Raw genomic sequence first — 17,355 nt, 5'->3', positions numbered from 1 at the left:
GAGAGGGGTGTGAGAGGGGGAGATGGGAGAGAGATGGAATAGAAGTGGAAGAGGGAGAAACGAGGAGGAGAGGGAGGAGGGGAGAGAGGGGAAGGGGGAGAGGGAGGGAGGGAGAAGGGGAGAGAGGAGAAGGGGGAGAGGGAAGGGGGGGAGAAGGGGAGAGAGATGGAATATGGAAGGTAGGATAGCCAGAGCCCAGCGGAGCATGTGAAGATTTATGCCCCCTCCCCTACCTCTCTTGGGATTACCCCCCTCTCCCTTCCCCGTCTCCCTCCCCTACCCTCCTCCCACCTCCCCTCTTCCCTCCTCCCCCTCCCCTCCCCTTCATCTCTCTCACTTACACCTGAATATTTATGATAGGGGCATAGATCCTTGGTAGATTGGAGAGAAAGTGTGGGTAGATATGAGAGAAAGTGTGGGTAGATTGGAGAGAAAGTGTGGGTAGATTGGAGAGAAAGTGTGGGTAGATTGGAGAGAAAGTGTGGGTAGATTGGAGAGAAAGTGTGGGTAGATTGGAGAGAAAGTGTGGGTGGATTGGAGAGAAAGTGTGGGTAGATTGGAGAGAAAGTGTGGGTAAATGTGAGAGAAAGTGTGGGTAGGTGGAAGAGAAAGTGTTGGTATTGTTAGCAGAATACCTCCTCTCTCTCTCTCTCTCTCTCTCTCTCTCTCTCTCTCGGAAAAAAAAATCCCTTGTCAGCAATTTAAAACACTTTCCCTTCCTCATTTATTCATTTTCATTTATTTTATTTATTTATTTATTTATTTATTTTTACATTTACGAAGCAGGTGATGGCGGTGCTGATGTGAAATTCAGGATAACTAATTTATTAAAGAAATCTTGAAGGAATTTATCTCAACCTCAGTTATTGACTTGAAGTATCTAAGGCTTCTTGAGTTATAAATTTTCCTCCACAAGCCTTTTGATCTTTTTCCTTTCCCCTTTCTCTTTTCCCTTCCCCTTTTCCTCCAGATTCCCTCTTTCTTTTCCCCTTTCGTTTTCCCTTTTCCCAATCCCTTTCCCCTTTTCCCCTCTCTCTTCCCCTTTTCCTCTTCCTTTCCCCTTTCCCTTCTCCTCTCCCTTTTCATTTTCTTTTCTCTTTCCCTTCCCCTTTCCCTCCAGATGCCCTCTTCCTTTTCCCTTTCCCCTCCCCCTTCCCTTTTCCCTTTACCTTTCCCTTTCCCTTCCCCATTCCCTATTCCACCAGATTCCCTCTTCTTTTCCCTTTCCCTCCCCCTTCCCTTTTCCCTTTTCCTTTCCTTTTCCCTTCCCCATTCCCTATTCCACCAGATTCCCTCTTCCTTTTCCCTTTCCCTTCCCCTTCCCCTTTCCCTTCCCTTTCCCCTTTCCCATAAAATAATGTTATGGTTGTGCTGATGTGAGGTGGAGGTGACTGATTATGGTGGTGAGATTATGGAACTGTCTTGATTTCCATTTTTTTTCATGTTTTCTTATTTTGCTGGTTTTTCTCGGGTGCTATCCTCTCCCCCCCCAAGCCTTCAGTCATCATTCTTTCCTTCTTTTCCTTTCTTTCAATAATCTTTCTTCCCATCCTTTCCTTCCCCTCTCCCTTCCCCTTCTTCCTTTCCCTTCTTTTCCCTTTCATTTTCTTTCCTTCTTTTTCCTTCAATCATTTTTCTTCCCTTCGTTTCCCTTCCCTACCCTTTTTTTTCCTTCCCCTTCCCTTCCTATTCCTTCACTTTCTCATACATTCCCTGCTTTCCCTTCCCTCAGTCATTTAACATTAAGGTAAAACACGACGATAAAATTACTGTTGTGAAATTATACGTAGAAAAATGTGTTAAAAAAAAAACAACAAGAATTACAACCTTTCTCTCTCTCTCTCTCTCTCTCTCTCTCTCTCTCTCTCTCTCTCTCTCTCTCTCTCTCTCTCTCTCTTGTGATCTGTTCCATTCCACTTGGTCTTCTAATCTTTTCCGGTATTTTTCCAGGGCCTTTTCTTCCCCCTTGTCTTCCCCGGATCTATAAGAAACCCATCCACTTCCTTCCCCACTCCTTCAACTTTCTTAGATGGTGATGGGGATGTAAATTGAGGTAGGGTCGAGTCTAGAGAAGGTGAAATTCATTGTGATTCGCCCATTGTTTCTGTTAAATTACTTTCTCTCTATAGCCCTTCTGAAGAATCTCTCTCTCTCTCTCTCTCTCTCTCTCCCCCAGAACTTAACTCCCCCCACCCTTCCTCCTCCCTTCATCTAGTGTTTCATCCTTCTCCCCCTCCTTCTCATGCCTTCCTTTCCCCTTTTGAGTCATTCTTTCTTTCTGTTTCCACTCCCTTCCTCATGTTTTCCCTCCCTTCCCCTTCTCTACTCCCCCTCCTTTTCCTCCCCTCCTTCTCTCTAGTTTATTTCCTCCGCCTTGCTTGCTCATTCTCTCTATTTTTTCTTCAATTTTCTTTTCCCTCCCCCTCCCCCCTCCTTCATCCTCTTTTCTATAGTCTTTTCAGCTTAACTTGGCCAACATTTTCGTCCTTTTGAATATTATTATACGTAGTAAGACAGACGAAGGCAGTGCTACAGCTATCCATCCTTTCCATAGCACTTCTTCGTGACTAGCATCCTATTCTAGTGTTGATCTATTTCTACACCTCAGCATTCAAGATAGAGATGATATATAGATAGATAGATAGATAGATAGATAGATAGATAGGTAGATAGATAGATTGCAGATGATGAACAGAGGATAAAAAAAAATTACAAGTGCCCTCCATTCTTTTAAAAATCTGGAACATTTTAAGCCAAGTTAGAATAAAAGGAGTATCGTTTTTTTTTCGTCCTCCAGTGTAGTCTTTCCTTGTTCCTTGTTGCTTCCTCTCCCCTCCAGCCCTTCTTCCTCGTAATCTAGTCCTTCTTCTCTATACTTTGTTCACCCTAACTTGGCAAAGGTTTTCGTATATCATCTAATTCAGAGGCATAAAAAGACAATGCTACGGCTCTGCATCCTTTCCACAGCTCTTCTTCGTGACTAGTACCGTAGTGTTCATCTCTTGCTACAGCTTAGATTGCAGAGAGATTACAGTTTTTTGCCAGTTTAAAGTGAACATTGTATACAGTTCAGAATTAAAAGGAAGAATGTAGTTTTTTGCCAATTTAAAGTTAACGTAGTATCGTCCTTCTTTAATCTTCTTGTTCGTCTCTTCCCAGATTTTCCTTCTTCCCTTAATCCCATTCTCAGTCCTCTCTTTTCCTCTTCTTCCTCTTCCTTTTCTCTTTATAGCTCTTCTTCCCACTCTCTCTCCCTTTCTCAGGACCGTATTGGAGATGAGATAGGAGCCCTCTTAACACCTCTTCCTTAGCGATTTATTTTACATTTACCTTAGCACTCTCTTGTGTTATTTTGGTTTCGACGTAGTTTACATTAATTACATGAGGGGATGGTGAAGGTATACAGAATAAATCGGTAGAAAATAGTGTTACGGAATCACCCAGCCCTTTTAGTTTACGACCCTCAGTTCTCTTTCCCTCACCCTTTCCCGATTTTTCCTAATGTCTCCCAAGCCCATCCTCCTCCCCATCTGTCTTTCGTCAATCCTTCTCGTCCCTCCCTTTCCCTCCCCTTCCTAACCCTTCCTCCTGTCTGTCTATCTTTCCTATTCTTCCCTTCCCTCTCTAACTCCTTCTCTCTATCCATGACTCCCACTTTTTTCCACTCTCTTCTAACCATAACCCTTCTTCCTCTCTACCTGTCTTCCCCTGCATCTGTCTTCCCTTCCCTTCCCATTCCTAACCTTTCTTCTTCTCTCTCTGTCTTCCTCACTTCTTGGTTTCCCCTTCCTTCCCCTTCTATCCTTTCCTTCACCCTATCTCTCTTCTCCAGTCTTTGATTTCCTTCCTTTCCCCTTCCTAACCCTTTCTCCTCTCTATCCTTTTCTCTCTTTGTTTTTCCTCCCTTCCTTTTCCTCCTGTCTATCTGTCTTCTCCACGCAATGTTTTTCCCTCCTTTCTCCATCCTAACCTTTCTTCCTTTCAATTTCCCAACCTTTATTGTCCCTCCCTTTCCCTTCTATCCCTTCATTCCCTCTGTCTATCTTCCCCTGTATCTATCATCCTTTCCCTTCCTCTTGTCTGTCTTCCTTAGTCTTTGTTTTCCCCTCCATTCCCCTCCCACAACCCCACCATATTATCATTCCCAATCCTATCCCATCCCCACCCAACATCACTCACAGAACATGACGTTAGTGGTGATATCAGTGGTGATGGTTGTGATGTGAGAGGGTTGATTGTGATGATGATTGTATTTCCTTGTATTCCCAGGCCTTCCCAACAGTTTTAGGCCCTTCCCAAAAATCATTTCTCCCTTCCTGTCCCTTCCTCTCCCATCTTCATCTCCTCATGACTCACAGACTTGGCGATGAGGGTGGTGGAGATGACGGTGGTAATGATGGACTTAAAGCATTTGAGAGGTCCCAGTTTGTTGATGTTTGTGTGTGTTTTAGTCATTTTTCATATCTCTTCAGTTGTTCTCATCCCTTCCCCATCCTATCCTCACGCTTCCTGTCCATTCTTCATCGTCCCTTTCCTTCCTCTTCCTTCCCCATCCACCCACCACTCACGGAACTTGGTGATAGTGGTGAATACATTAGTGGTAGTAGTAGATGATGCTTAAGAGGGTCGAAGTAATTACAGTGATAATTGTTTCCTCGATTCCCCATCCCTCCCCAGCAGCTCCCAGTCGTCCCCAGAGCTTCCCCCCTCCCTTCCTACCCCTTCCTCCTCCCTTCCTACCCCTTCCCCCTCCCCCTTTCCCCTCCCCTTCCCCCCATGACTCACAGAACGTGGTGATGATGGTGGAGATGATGATGTCTTGGTATGTGTTTCCTTGATTGCCCAGTCCTCCCCAACAGCTCCCAGTTGTCCCCAGCCCTTCCCCCTCACTTCCCCCTCCCTTCCTAGCCCTTCCTCCTTTCCCCTCCCCGTCCCCTCATGACTCACAGAACATGGTGATGGTGGTGGAGATGTCGGTGATGTTGGCGGAGATGTGGGGGTGGAGGGGGTCGACTGCGGTCAGGCGACAGGTCAGGTGGGCGTTGCGGTGTTTCTCCCCAATCTCGCTTAGGGTCAGCTGTGGGGCAGATAGATAGATGAATTAATAGATAGATGGGTAGATAGCTAGAGAGATAGTCTGACGTGTAAACAGAATATGTAGATTAGAAAGGAATGGACTAAGTGGATAGAAATAGATTAAGTATTAGATAGAAAGCACAGAGTCATCTTTCACTTTCAGATAGAATTGATCGATAGCACGTGATCTTTCTCCCACCTAGAGATAGAAGGAAGACAGAGATAGAGATAGAAATGAGATGAGAAGATAGACAGAGAGATAGAAATGAGGTGACCTATCCCCCACCTGGAGAGATAGACAGAAGATAGATAGATAGAAATTACCTGGTCTGTCTCTTACCTGGTTGATAGCCACACCTGTCCCCATGGCCGCCCAGGTATCGTCTATCTGTTCCCCATCTAACACCCACACCAGGCTATCTACCGCCATCGACCCTGTGGATAGATAGATACAGTGATAGACAGATAGATAGATACAGGGATAGATAGATAGATAGATAAAAAATGTAGAATTGGTGAAGAAAATGGATTAGATAGATAAACTGATAGATGATACTGCCATTGATCTTGTGGGTAGATAGAAACAGGAATAGATAGATAGAATATGTATAGATTAGGAAGACAAAATGGGGTAGATAGATAGATAGAAAAATATGTAGATTTTGGGAATAGAGGACACGATTGGATAGATAGATAAATAAATAGATGGATGATAGATGAACGTGGATTTCGTGAATAGATAGAGGTTGACAAATATGTAGATTTTGGGAATAGGAAAATAGGGTAGAAGGATAGATAGATAGAAAAATAGAGGACTGGTAGATAAATAGATAGATAGATAGATAGATAGGCAGCCTCGTTTCCTATCTTAACTCTCAGTACTTCCTCAGTGTCTTTATTTTCTTTATTTTTTCTTTATAACTTTATTTTTTTCTTTACTGTCACTAATTATCTTTCTTTACCTCTTTTCGTTTCTTTGTCACCTTTATTTATTTTTATTTATTTTGTAATTTGTATCGGCTTCTTTGCTTTCACCATTGTTTATTTCCTTATTCATTTTCCCAAACTCATTTTCCCTCCATGTTTTCCTTCCTCACTCATTTTCCTTCCTTACTCATTTTCCTTCCTTACTTATTTTCCTTCCTCACTCATTTTCCTTCCTCACTCATTTTCCTTCCTCACTCATTTTCCTTCCTCACTCATTTTCCTTCCTCACTTATTTTCCTTCCTTACTCATTTTCCTTCCTCACTTATTTTCCTTCCTCACTTATTTTCCCTCCTCATTTTCCTTCCTTACTCATTTTCCTTCCTCACTCATTTTCCTTCCTCACTTATTTTCCCTCCTCATTTTCCTTCCTTACTCATTTTCCTTCCTCGCTTATTTTCCCTCCTCATTTTCCTTCCTCACTCATTTTCCCTCTTCCTTCTTCACTCATTGTCCCTCCTTATTTTCCTTCTTCATTTTCTTTCCTCACGCATTTTCTCTTTTCATTTTCCTTCCTCACTCATTTTCCCTCCTCATTTTCCTTCCTCACTCATTTTCCCTCCTCATTTTCCTTCCTCACTCATTTCCCTCCTCATTTTCCCTCCTCATTTTCCTTCCTCACTCATTTTCCTTCCTCACTCAGTTTCCCTCATTTTCCTTCCTCGCTCATTTTCCCTCATTTTCCTTCCTCCCTCATTTTCACTCCTCATTAAGCTTCCTCATTTTCCTTCCTCATTTTCCTTCTCACTCATTTTCCCTCCTTATTTTCTTTTCTCAGTTTCCCTCCTCATTTTACTTTCACACTCATTTTCCCCTCCTCATTTTCCCTCCTCACTCATTTTCCCTCTCATTTACCTTCCTCACTCATTTTCCCTCTCATTTTCCTTCCTCACTCATTTCCCCTCCTCATTTTCCTTCCTCATTAATTTTCCCTCATTCACCTCACTCATTTTCCCTCATTTTCTTTCCTCATTCATTTTCCCTCCTCATTTTCATTTCTCACTCATTTTCCTTCATTACAAATTCATCTGCTGTATCAGATTTTGCTCCTATTGAGACTTTATTATTTTTTATCGCTTTTTATTTCCTTTATTTATTTATCTTTATTGTGTTTTTCTTACCCTTACCAATTTTCCTATCAAGAAGACCTGTTTCCCTTTCTCATATCCTTTTCCTTCCTGTATTGATTTTTATTATAATCTTTTTCTGGCCTTTATTAAGAGTGTTTTTCGTTGTAGTCTTTATTGCTTTACTCACTAAGACTTATATTCCTTTTTCATATCTTTTTCCTTGCTTTATTATCCTTATCACTTGTTTTTATTTCCTTATTTTTTTTTTCAGTATACCTTTATTGCTTTACTCATTAAGACCTATATTCCTTTTTCACATCTTTTTCCTTGCTTTATTTTCCTTATCACCTGTTTTTCTTTCCTTTATTTATTTGTTTTTTCATTATGTCCTTTATTGCTTTACTCACTAAGACCTATATTCCTATTTCATATCTTTTTCCTTGTCTTATTTTCCTTATCACCTATGTTTCCTTCCTTTATTTGTTTGTTTTTTCAGTAAGTCCTTTATTGCTCCCCTCCTCTCCTCTTTTGCTTGAACTGTGACTTACTGTGTTTCGCCTTTCACCTTTATTTTTCCCCCCCTCCCCCTCCCCCCTCCATGCAAGGGGGGCGGCAATCCCCCTCCCTTATCACGCGGGACAGGCGGGAGTAATGAAAACTGAGGGGGAGAGGGGGAGGGAAGGGGAGGAAAGAGGAAGGGAGAAGGGATACGAGGGATAAGAGAGAGAGAGAGAGAGAGAGAGAGAGAGAGAGAGAGAGAGAGAGAGATTTAAAGATTATGTCAGGCTTATAACCTGCAAATATCTCTTATTATCATATTATTATTATTATTATTTTTATTATTATTATTATTATTATTATTATTATTATTATTACTGTACTGATATTATCATCATCATCATCATCCAGTTCAGTCTGACGACTTTCGTCTCTCTCTCTCTCTCTCTCTCTCTCTCTCTCTCTCTCTCTCTCTCTCTCTCTCCTCGTATTAATGCTTTCTATCATTCTTTATTACCATCTCTCTCTCTCTCTCTCTCTCTCTCTCTCCTCGTATTAATGCTTTCTATCATTCTTTATTACCAGCTGTTCATCTCCTCACATTCTTTTCCCCTTCCTCCATTCGTCTTTATTATTTTATTATTTCCTTCGTCTTTCCTTCATCTTATTTCCTTTACTTATTCTTAGTCTTCTTTTCCTTCTGTATTTTTCTTCATTTTCTTCACACTTCTTCACATTTTCTTTGCCTCCAATTTTTTCTTTTTTCCCTCACCTATTTTTCCTTCCCTCTCTTCCTCCTTTCCTTCACTTGCTTCCTTCATTCTTTTCCTTTTACTTCTTTCTCCTTCCTGCCTACTAAATTCTTGTACTCTTCTTCCTTCTTTTTCCCTTCCTTTCTTCCTCCTCCTCTCCTTCCTTCACCTTTTACTGCCTGTCTTCCCCATTCTCACCCTAATCTTCCTCTTCCTTTTTGTTTTTCATTTTTTCATTATCTTTTTCTTCTGTCTCACTTTCCCTCCTCCTCCTCCTCCTCCTCCTCTTCTTCTTCTACTTCCTCTTCTCTGCCTTTCTCTCCCTCATACGTAATTTGTGTGCTAAAGGAAGCTCTACAAGTGAGAGTATCTGCTTAACTCTCTCTCTCTCTCTGTCTCTGTCTCTCTGTCTCTCTCTCTCTCTCTCTCTCTCACACACACACATCCTTACTTTCATCACCTTTCACACCTTCCCCTTATATTTTTTAATTTTCTCTCTCTCTCTCTCTCTCTCTCTCTCTCTCTCTCTCTCTCTCTCACATCCTTACTTTCATCACCTTTCACACCTTCCCCTTACATTTTTCAATTTTCTCTCGTACGTCACCCAAATTTGTTCTTCACTTCTTTCCCACGTCGTCTTCCGTCTCCCTTCACTTTGTCTTTCATCTTTCTTACATTTCTTTCTTCTTCTCATCTTCTCTCTCACTTTCTTAAAAATTTTATTCTCTCTCCTTGTATCTCGCTCGTTTATCTTTCTCTGTGTTTTTTCCCCAGTTTTCTCCTGTCTCGCTTTATTCGTGTTTTTTTCCTTGTCTTCTGTGTCTCTTAAATATTTTCTTTTTCTCTTTTTTCTTTTACTCACATACTTCTGTTTTTTTTTATTATTATTATTTTGTTTTCCTTTTTTTCTCTCTTTTTCTTGTCTTGCTTCTTCATGTGTTATTTTTTCTTTCCTCCTCCTCCTCCTTCTCTTCCTCCTCCTCCTCCTCCTCCTCCTCCTCCTCCGGGACATTTTACTGTACTTATATATATTTTCCTTGTCACTCTTCGTACAAGAATTTAATGGCTACTCTTACTTCTTCTTTTATTTTCTCTTTTTCGTAATATTTTCTTTCTCTTCTTTCTCCTCTTTTCGTCAGTCTTCAATTTCATCTTTTTCTCATTTCCAGTTTTTTTTTTCTTGAATTGTTATTATTATTATTATTATTTTTTTTTTTTGCACATGTCTATTCTTGTATTCCATACATTTATTTCTCTCTCTCTCTCTCTCTCTCTCTCTCTCTCTCCATATATATTCGCTGTTTTTGCGTCATTTCATGTTCTAATTCAGAAATCTACCTGTCAGTCTATAATCATATGCTTAATAGACCATCCATCAATCCATCCAGCCATTCATCCATCCATCCATCCATCTAGCCAGCCAACATCCCTACCTACTCATCCACTCTCTATCCACTCATCCACTGCCACTCCACCGCACCGTAACTCAGCGGCTATCCTGCTATATATCACGCCCGCTTCCTTCCACCTACACATTATGAATATTACATCACACACACTCCCTCTTTCCCTGTCCACCTCTTATTCATTCTCACCCATACATTTTTTATTTTTTTTTTTGGATGGGGGTATACACAAAAATTTTTCACTCATTCACGTTCACCCTCCCCTTTTTTTTCCACATTTTTTTATGTTTATATTATTTCGTTGCCGTATCTTTTTTTTTTTCTTAATAATTTTTCGACCTGTTTCACAATATTTTTGATCGTATACAATTTTTTTTGGCCTTACGTAAAATTTTTCACTCATACCTATTATTACTATGTTTAATGCGTGTAGAGGTTATTTTTTTCGTTTTTATTTTTTCGTTTTTATTTTTTCCGTTCATACTAGCACTTGTTCAATAAATTTTGGATCCTTTACACAGTCTTTTCGGTAATATTCGCCTTGTTAAATGCGCTGGTTTATTTCTCATGCATTCACATTATTTTTTTTTTTTCATTTTTTGTTTATTTTCATCTCATATTAATTCTGTTTCTTATTACTTTTTTTTCCGTCTATACACGAGTCGTATACATTTTTCTTTATTTTTATTTGATCGTTTATATTACGGCCCAGTTTATTTTTTGTATTTTTTTTTCATTTATTCAGTCAATTGCTGTTTGTATAGTCATTTTTAGTCCATTTTCATTCTCATATTTACTTATATATATTTTTTTATGTTGTCGTCTGTTACTCATGGTTCTTTTTTTGTCTTTCTCAGATTTAGTCAAAGGCATTGTTCTTCCATACGAGTATCTCCCTTTTGTGTATTAATTATTAGTCCATATTCGTTATTATTTATATCTTTTTATTATTTTTATTATGCTGTTATTCTAGCCATAGTTATTTTTGTCTTTCTTTATAGTCATTTTCATTTTTCATTCTCTCCTAATTGTTTTTGTATTACGTATTAGTTCATTTTCATTCACATTTATTTTTAATTATTTTCCTGTCACCTGGTTAACCATAATTGTCATTAGTCATTCACCCATGTTTTTTTTACTTTGTCATTCACTCATGTCCATTTCCAACACCTCCTCATTCACTCCATTTTTCACTTCTCCAGTCCATACCTCACATCTTTCTTGCACCGTCAGCACCACAATGCCTCAAACATACTCATATTTACCCAAACATTTTTTTTTTTTCTGTTTTCTGTTTTCTTCTTCATATAGTCTGTGGTCCTCCTCAGTTTCTCTTATTTTTCTTCTTCTTCTCCCTCCTTGCTTTCTTGAGGCTCCTTAGTTTCATTTTCATGTTTTTTTATCTTTTTTTTTTCTTAAAGTACTTCCCTGTCTCTAGAATTTCTCCACCATGGCATTCATTTCGTTTGATGTAGCCTACTTTCTTATTGCGGGATGAGTGGATGATAGTACGCACACACACACACACACACACACACACACACACACACACACACACACACACACACACACACACACACACACACACACTCTGCCTAGCGCCCCGTATATCTCATCCCCTTACTTTTCTTCACATAACTCACAATTTTACCCTCTTTCACATCCTCCCCTAAACCTAGACATCAAGAATCTTACTTAGGTCGGCCTAGGAGTCTTTCTAAGCTATCCTTCTAAATTCTTTCAATCCTAGAACGTCTTATATAATTTCTTTTTAACTTTAGACGATTATATTAAGCTTATGGGGGATTGTTTTTGATTTTGATGAAGGAGTTAGAGAAGGCTATTTTTAACTCCTCCCCCTCCAAAAAAAAATCTCTTATGCTGAGTGAATAAAATCGTATAGATGGATGTAGACAGATGTATAAATAGATAGATAAATAAGCAGATAGATGGATTTTACATTTACTCCTCTCTCTGTGGCAAAAGAAAAATAAATCCCTTTCTACTCATAGCATCCCTTTATTCATCCTTTCATATGTATTTTTTCCTCAGCACAAAAAAAAAAAAAAAAAAAAAAATGCTGTCCACAAGATCTGTTTTTATCCATTTTTCCAGTTATCCTCTAGTATTTTTTTTCATTTGTGTTAATTTATACATACATACATACAGTACATACATACATACATACATACATACATACGTACATACATACGAATACATACATCCGAGTACTGACATACATACATACAAACGTTTATTTATTTATTTTATTTTATTTACAACGCAAACTTACGTATAAAAAGTCTCCCACAGTAGCAATGTTTCATCACTCACTTCTGTAACTATTATTATTATTATTATTATTATTATTATTATTACTACTACTACTACTACTACTACTACTACTACTACTACTACAACCACTAAATTTTTTTTTATTATTATTATTACAGTATTATTATTATTATTATTATTATTATTATTATTATTATTATTATTATTGTACACCAAGAAGGACATCAGTATCTTTTCAGGTCTTTGTGTATATGTAAATCTACGCAAAATAGACACAAATTTCATCTACCTTCTACCCTAAATATTTTGCCTTTCCCTCCAAAATCTACTTCCCTCTCACGCTCTCTTGCTGTCCCGTGAATAAGCATCTATTTTATCTATTTTATCTACCGTACACTACCAGCCGTGATCAGAATGTCAATGTGTAGGTAGACAGGGAGGAAAGAGGGAGGAGAAGAGGAAAAATGGGAAAAGGGGGAGGAAAAAGAGAAGAAAAGAGGAAAAAGTGGGGAAATTGGGAGGAAAAGAGAGAGAGACTAGAGGAAATGGGAAAATTGGGAGGAAGAAAGAGAGGAAAGAGGAAAAATGGGAAAGTTGGGAGGAAAAGAGAGAAAAAAAGAGAGAAGAGAAAAGTGGGAAAATCTGGAGGAAAAAAGAGGAGAGAAAAAGAGAAAAAATGGGAAAGTTGGGAGGAAAAGAGAGAGAAAAGAGGGAGAAGAGGAAAATTGGGAGGAAAAGAGAGAAGAGGAAAAATGGGAAAATTGAGAGGAAAAGAGAGAAAAGAGGGAGAAGAGGAAAAAATGGGAAAATTGGGATGAAGGGAGGGGAAAAATGGGATAGGGGAGGAGCGGAAGGATGGGAGGAGTTTTTGAGAGAGGGAGGAAGAGAGGGAGAAGAGGAGAAAATGGGAAGAATTGGGAGGAAAGGAAGGAAAAATGGGATGGAGGAAGAGGAGGGATGAGAGGAATTTTGAGGGAGGGAAGAAAGAAGATGGGGAGGAAGGAGGAGGTGAAGGATTTGGATGAAGGAAATGAAGGAAGACTGCAAGTAAGGAAGAGGAGAGAAGGAGGCAAGTTTAAGAGGGATGGAGGAAGGGAACGAAGGAAGGATGGGATGGAAGGAAGAGAGGGGGGGGGAAAATAAGGAGGGAGGAATGAAGAAAAAAGAAAGATGTAAAGAAGAATATGAAAGCATGAGAGGAATGCAAGTAGTGTTAGGGGAGAGAGAGAGAGAGAGAGAGAGAAGGGGGGGGTTAACAAGAAAATGCCTTTAACTATCTCCATAAAACTCCTTCAGAAAATCCATCAATCCCCCCCCAGTCACTTTAAAATTATCATCATCATCATCATCATCATCATCGTCGTCGTCGTCGTTTTCGTCATCGTCACACACACACACACACACACACACACACACACACACACACACACACACACACACACACACACTCTCCCTCTCTCTCTCTCTCTCTCTCTCTCTCTGTATGTGTGTGTGTATGTGTGAACACATAAATTCACGAAGGCATGCAGACTTAAAATATAATTCAGTTGTAGTCTTTTCACTTGATTAAAATTTTGCCGTCCCTATAGAGGCAACCAGTTCCAAAGTGTGTCCCTAACTGTGTCATTCACTCATTCTGTTTTTTAACCGTTTTGGAGGATTAAAACTGGCAAGTTGCAGCTGTAGAGTTTTATAGAGCGTCTCACTTATTGGGGGGGGGAAGGAAAAGTTGAGTGTGAGGGGCATTTGTAGTGTCTTTTGTGCGTCTGGGACATTTTAAGAATGTGTCTGAGTAGTGTGGTGGAGTGGATGATAGGACGGGGGTGGGTGCGTCTGTCAGAGTGATCCTTTGTCTTCCTTATATTTTTTTTCATGATTATTGCACCCTAAAAATAACTTCTAATTTTAGTGATTTTCTTTTTTCTTACGAAGGGGTTATCTATCTATCTATCTGTCTATCTATCTATATATTAGCAATGACGCCTTTTGTGATGTGTAGTTGATTTGGTTGGGGTGGGTGCGGCTATCAGGTGTCCTTTGTTATATTTCTTTTACACGATTTTGCTCCTGACGATTAATGTACTTCTAGTTTTAGTTTTTCTTTTTGAGGAAGTAGTGGTTATTATTATTATTATTATTATTATTATTTTTGAAGGGTTATGATTTTTTTCAGCTATTTTCTTACGCCTGTCCTTCAAGGGAGCACACCAACCCCCACGGCGTCCTCCTTCCCTTTAATTTCAAGCGGTAATTTTCTTGGGTGTTTTTCTTGCTGCAGTTGGCTTGGCTGGACCTCCTTGCTTAGCTCCTTGATTATCTTGCTTTGCTTGTTGGTAATTACTTGTTTTTTTTGTTAATTTTTTGCCTTTCTTTTGCATTTGCATTTTTTGGGTTATTGTATGATTTTTTTCTGTGTTTTTTTATTGATTTGAGTAGGGACTTGTTTGTGATTGATTGATTTGTTTTTTTGCTTGCTTGTTGGGTTTATTTTTTTTTAATCCATATTTATTCTTCGTTTTTAAATTTTCTTTTGATTATAGTTTTAATTTTGATCTACTGACAAACGACCCTTAACTCACCTATTTCTTCTGTTCTTGTTTATTTTTGTTTATACGTTTGATTTAGCATTTTTTTTCTTTGTTTAGCTGTTTCCTTTTATTTATTTGATTTCTCCCTTGCTTCTCTTCCTCCCATCCTCCCTTTTTTGGATTTCTCCCTTTCTTCACTTCGTCCCTTACTCCCTTTTTCCATCATTCATTCATTTTCTTCCCTTTCGGTCTTTGCTTTCCTCCATTCCTTCCTTCCTTCCTTCCGTCCTTCCGTCTCTCCTTCCCTCCTTCTTCCCACACCCCAATTATTTCTCTCCCTCCCTTCTTCCTTCCATCCATTCACCCCGCCTTCTGGTCCCTTCCCTCTCCCACTGTGTTACCTCTTTCGTTTCGTTCATTCATCCTTTCATCCTTTCTTATCGTTTTTCATACCTCCTCCTCCCTTCTCATCTCTCATTCATTTATTGGTTCCTTTCTCCGTCCGTCCATCCATCCATCCATCCATCCATCCATCCATCCATCCGTCCATCCATCCATCCATCCATCCATCCATCCATCCGTCCATCCATCCATCCGTCCATCCATCCATCCATCCATCCGTCCATCCATCCATCCGTCCATCCGTCCATCCATCCATCCATCCATCTATCCATCCAACTTTCATTTATCCTTTCTTCCTTCTCCCCCTCACTTTTATTTCTCTCTTATTTCCATCCTTTCCTTCATTAAGCCATACCTCCCTGTCTTTGCATATATATAATTGTCTATCCATCTTTATCTATCTATCTATCTGCGTATATCAGTTTATATAAAATTATGATTATCCGTCCATCTTTATCTCTGTGTATATCTGTTTCTATCTATCTATATCATCTATATCTATCTGTCTGTTTGTATATTTATATTGAAATACATATTCACACATCCATCCATTCATCATTCCAGCTTCCCTTCCTTCCACCTTCCCAAATACTTGCTACTTTCCTCCCTCCCTTCCTCCTTGCCTGCCTGCCTGCCTGCCTCCCCCCCTCCCTCCCTCCCTCCCTCCCTCCCTGGGCGGGATGGAGTGAGGGGCAGGTCACTTACAGGTAATATATGGCTGCTGTTTTCAGAGGGGGAGGGTTTAGGCAGGGAGGGGTGGAAAGAGGGAGGAGGAGGAGGAGGGAGAGGGAAAAGGAGAAGAATGAAAGGAGGGGAAAGAGCAAGGGAGAAAGGATTTGGAGAGAGGGAGAGAGGCAGGGAGCTGGAGGGAGAAGGGGAGGATTGAGGAGGGTGAAGAGAAATGAAGAAGCAGGAGGGAGAGGAAAAAGAGAAGTCGCAAGATGGAAGAAAGGAACGATGGATGGAGGGAGGGAGGGTAGGAATGAGGGAGGAAGGGAGAAGGCAGGGAGGGATAGGGAGGCAGGTGAGAGAGAGAAGTTCAAGGGAAAGCAAACAGCAACAGGTATTTTGGTCCTTTTGAGGCTGTCTGTCATAAGGAAGTGCTGTCTAAGGAACTGATATATGAAAACAAGGTTTGTATTTTCGTCTGGTAAGGAAGGTCCCTAACACCTCTTCCTTAGCGATTTATTATTGGAGGTGGCTGGTTAAAATCCTTTTCTACGCTATTTAATCAGAGTATGGCGATGTTTGAAGGATTTACATAGAGAAGGAGACTAAAGTATAATAAGCAAAATAAATCACTTAGGTAAAGGTGTTAGGGAGAGGGAGAAGAGTAAGTACAGGAGGCAAGGAAGAAGGAAGAAAAAAATAAGGAGGAAGGAAGATGGTAAGGAGAGGAGAAGAGGAGGAAGTTATGAAAAGGCGGAGGGAGGGGGAGAGAGACAAGTAGGAAGGAGGGAGGGAGGGACGGAAGTAGAGAACAGAAGTGAGGAAGACAAGGAGGGAGGGAGAAAATTGGAGGGAAGGAGGGAAGGAGAGAGAGGGAGAGACGAAGGTAGATAGAACTCCATAAAGAAGGTGTGTGTGTGTGTGTGTGTGTGTGTGTGTGTGAGAGAGAGAGAGAGAGAGAGAGAGAGAGAGAGAGAGAGAGAGAGAGAGAGAGAGAGAGAGAAGACGGAGGAAAGAGAAGCAAGAGGGGGAGACTAGGGAGGAGAGCGAGGCGGAAAAAGGAAGGAGATGAAGGAGGAGGAAGGGAGGGAAAGAACAAGAAAAAGAGGGAGAGAGGAGAGGGAAACGGAAGAGAGGAGGAGGGAAGGAGGAGAGCAAGTAGGAAGTGAGGGAGAGAAAGAGAGAATATGGAAGAGAGAGGGAGGGAGGAAAGAAAAGGAAGGAGAGGGAGAAGGAAGAGAGAAGGATGGAAAGGATAGAAGGAGGCAAGGAAGACGAGGAGAAAGGAGAGGAAGAGAGAGGGAACAGGGAAGGAGGGAGGGGGAGGAAAAGGGAGAGGGAGAGAAAGAGGGAACAGGGAGGAGGGAGGGAGAGGAAAAAGGAGAGGGAGGGAGGAAGGAAGAGGAAGGCAGGTAAGGAATGAGAAAGAGAGGGAAAGAGGAAGGCAAATAGAGGTTCATAAGGGAGGGTTAGTCACTGAGAAAGAGGGAGGGAAGGGAGGGAGGGAGAGAAGGAGGGAGGGAGGTATTGGGTGGGAGGGAGGGAGGGAGGTACTGGGTGGGAGGGAGGGAGGGAAGGGACTGGATTGTGAGGCAGGGAGGGAGGGCAGGGATGAGAGAGGTACTTGAGGGAGAGAGTAAGTGGGAGGGAGGGAGAGAGAGGAGAGGAGAGGAG

At 40.6% G+C, this 17,355-nt stretch overlaps 1 protein-coding gene across 1 annotated transcript in view; it reads right to left on the bottom strand.

Moving 5' to 3' along the window:
- LOC145391033 (uncharacterized) overlaps positions 1–17,355 on the bottom strand; it is a 153,965-nt gene that overhangs the window by 37,998 nt on the left and 98,612 nt on the right. The window contains exons 5-6 of the mRNA XM_080265765.1: positions 5,417–5,511; positions 4,948–5,077 (exon numbers count right to left, since the gene is read on the bottom strand). Coding sequence (XP_080121891.1) covers positions 4,948–5,077; positions 5,417–5,511 — 225 coding nt within the window. The remainder of the gene's footprint in view (positions 1–4,947; positions 5,078–5,416; positions 5,512–17,355) is intronic.

The sequence above is a fragment of the Coenobita brevimanus genome, chromosome 16 (genome assembly GCF_032717465.1).
Source record: "Coenobita brevimanus isolate Jiangsu-jjx chromosome 16, ASM3271746v2, whole genome shotgun sequence".
In the NCBI taxonomy this organism is placed as follows: domain Eukaryota; kingdom Metazoa; phylum Arthropoda; class Malacostraca; order Decapoda; family Coenobitidae; genus Coenobita; species Coenobita brevimanus.
This window is presented reverse-complemented; position numbering and strand designations above follow the sequence as displayed.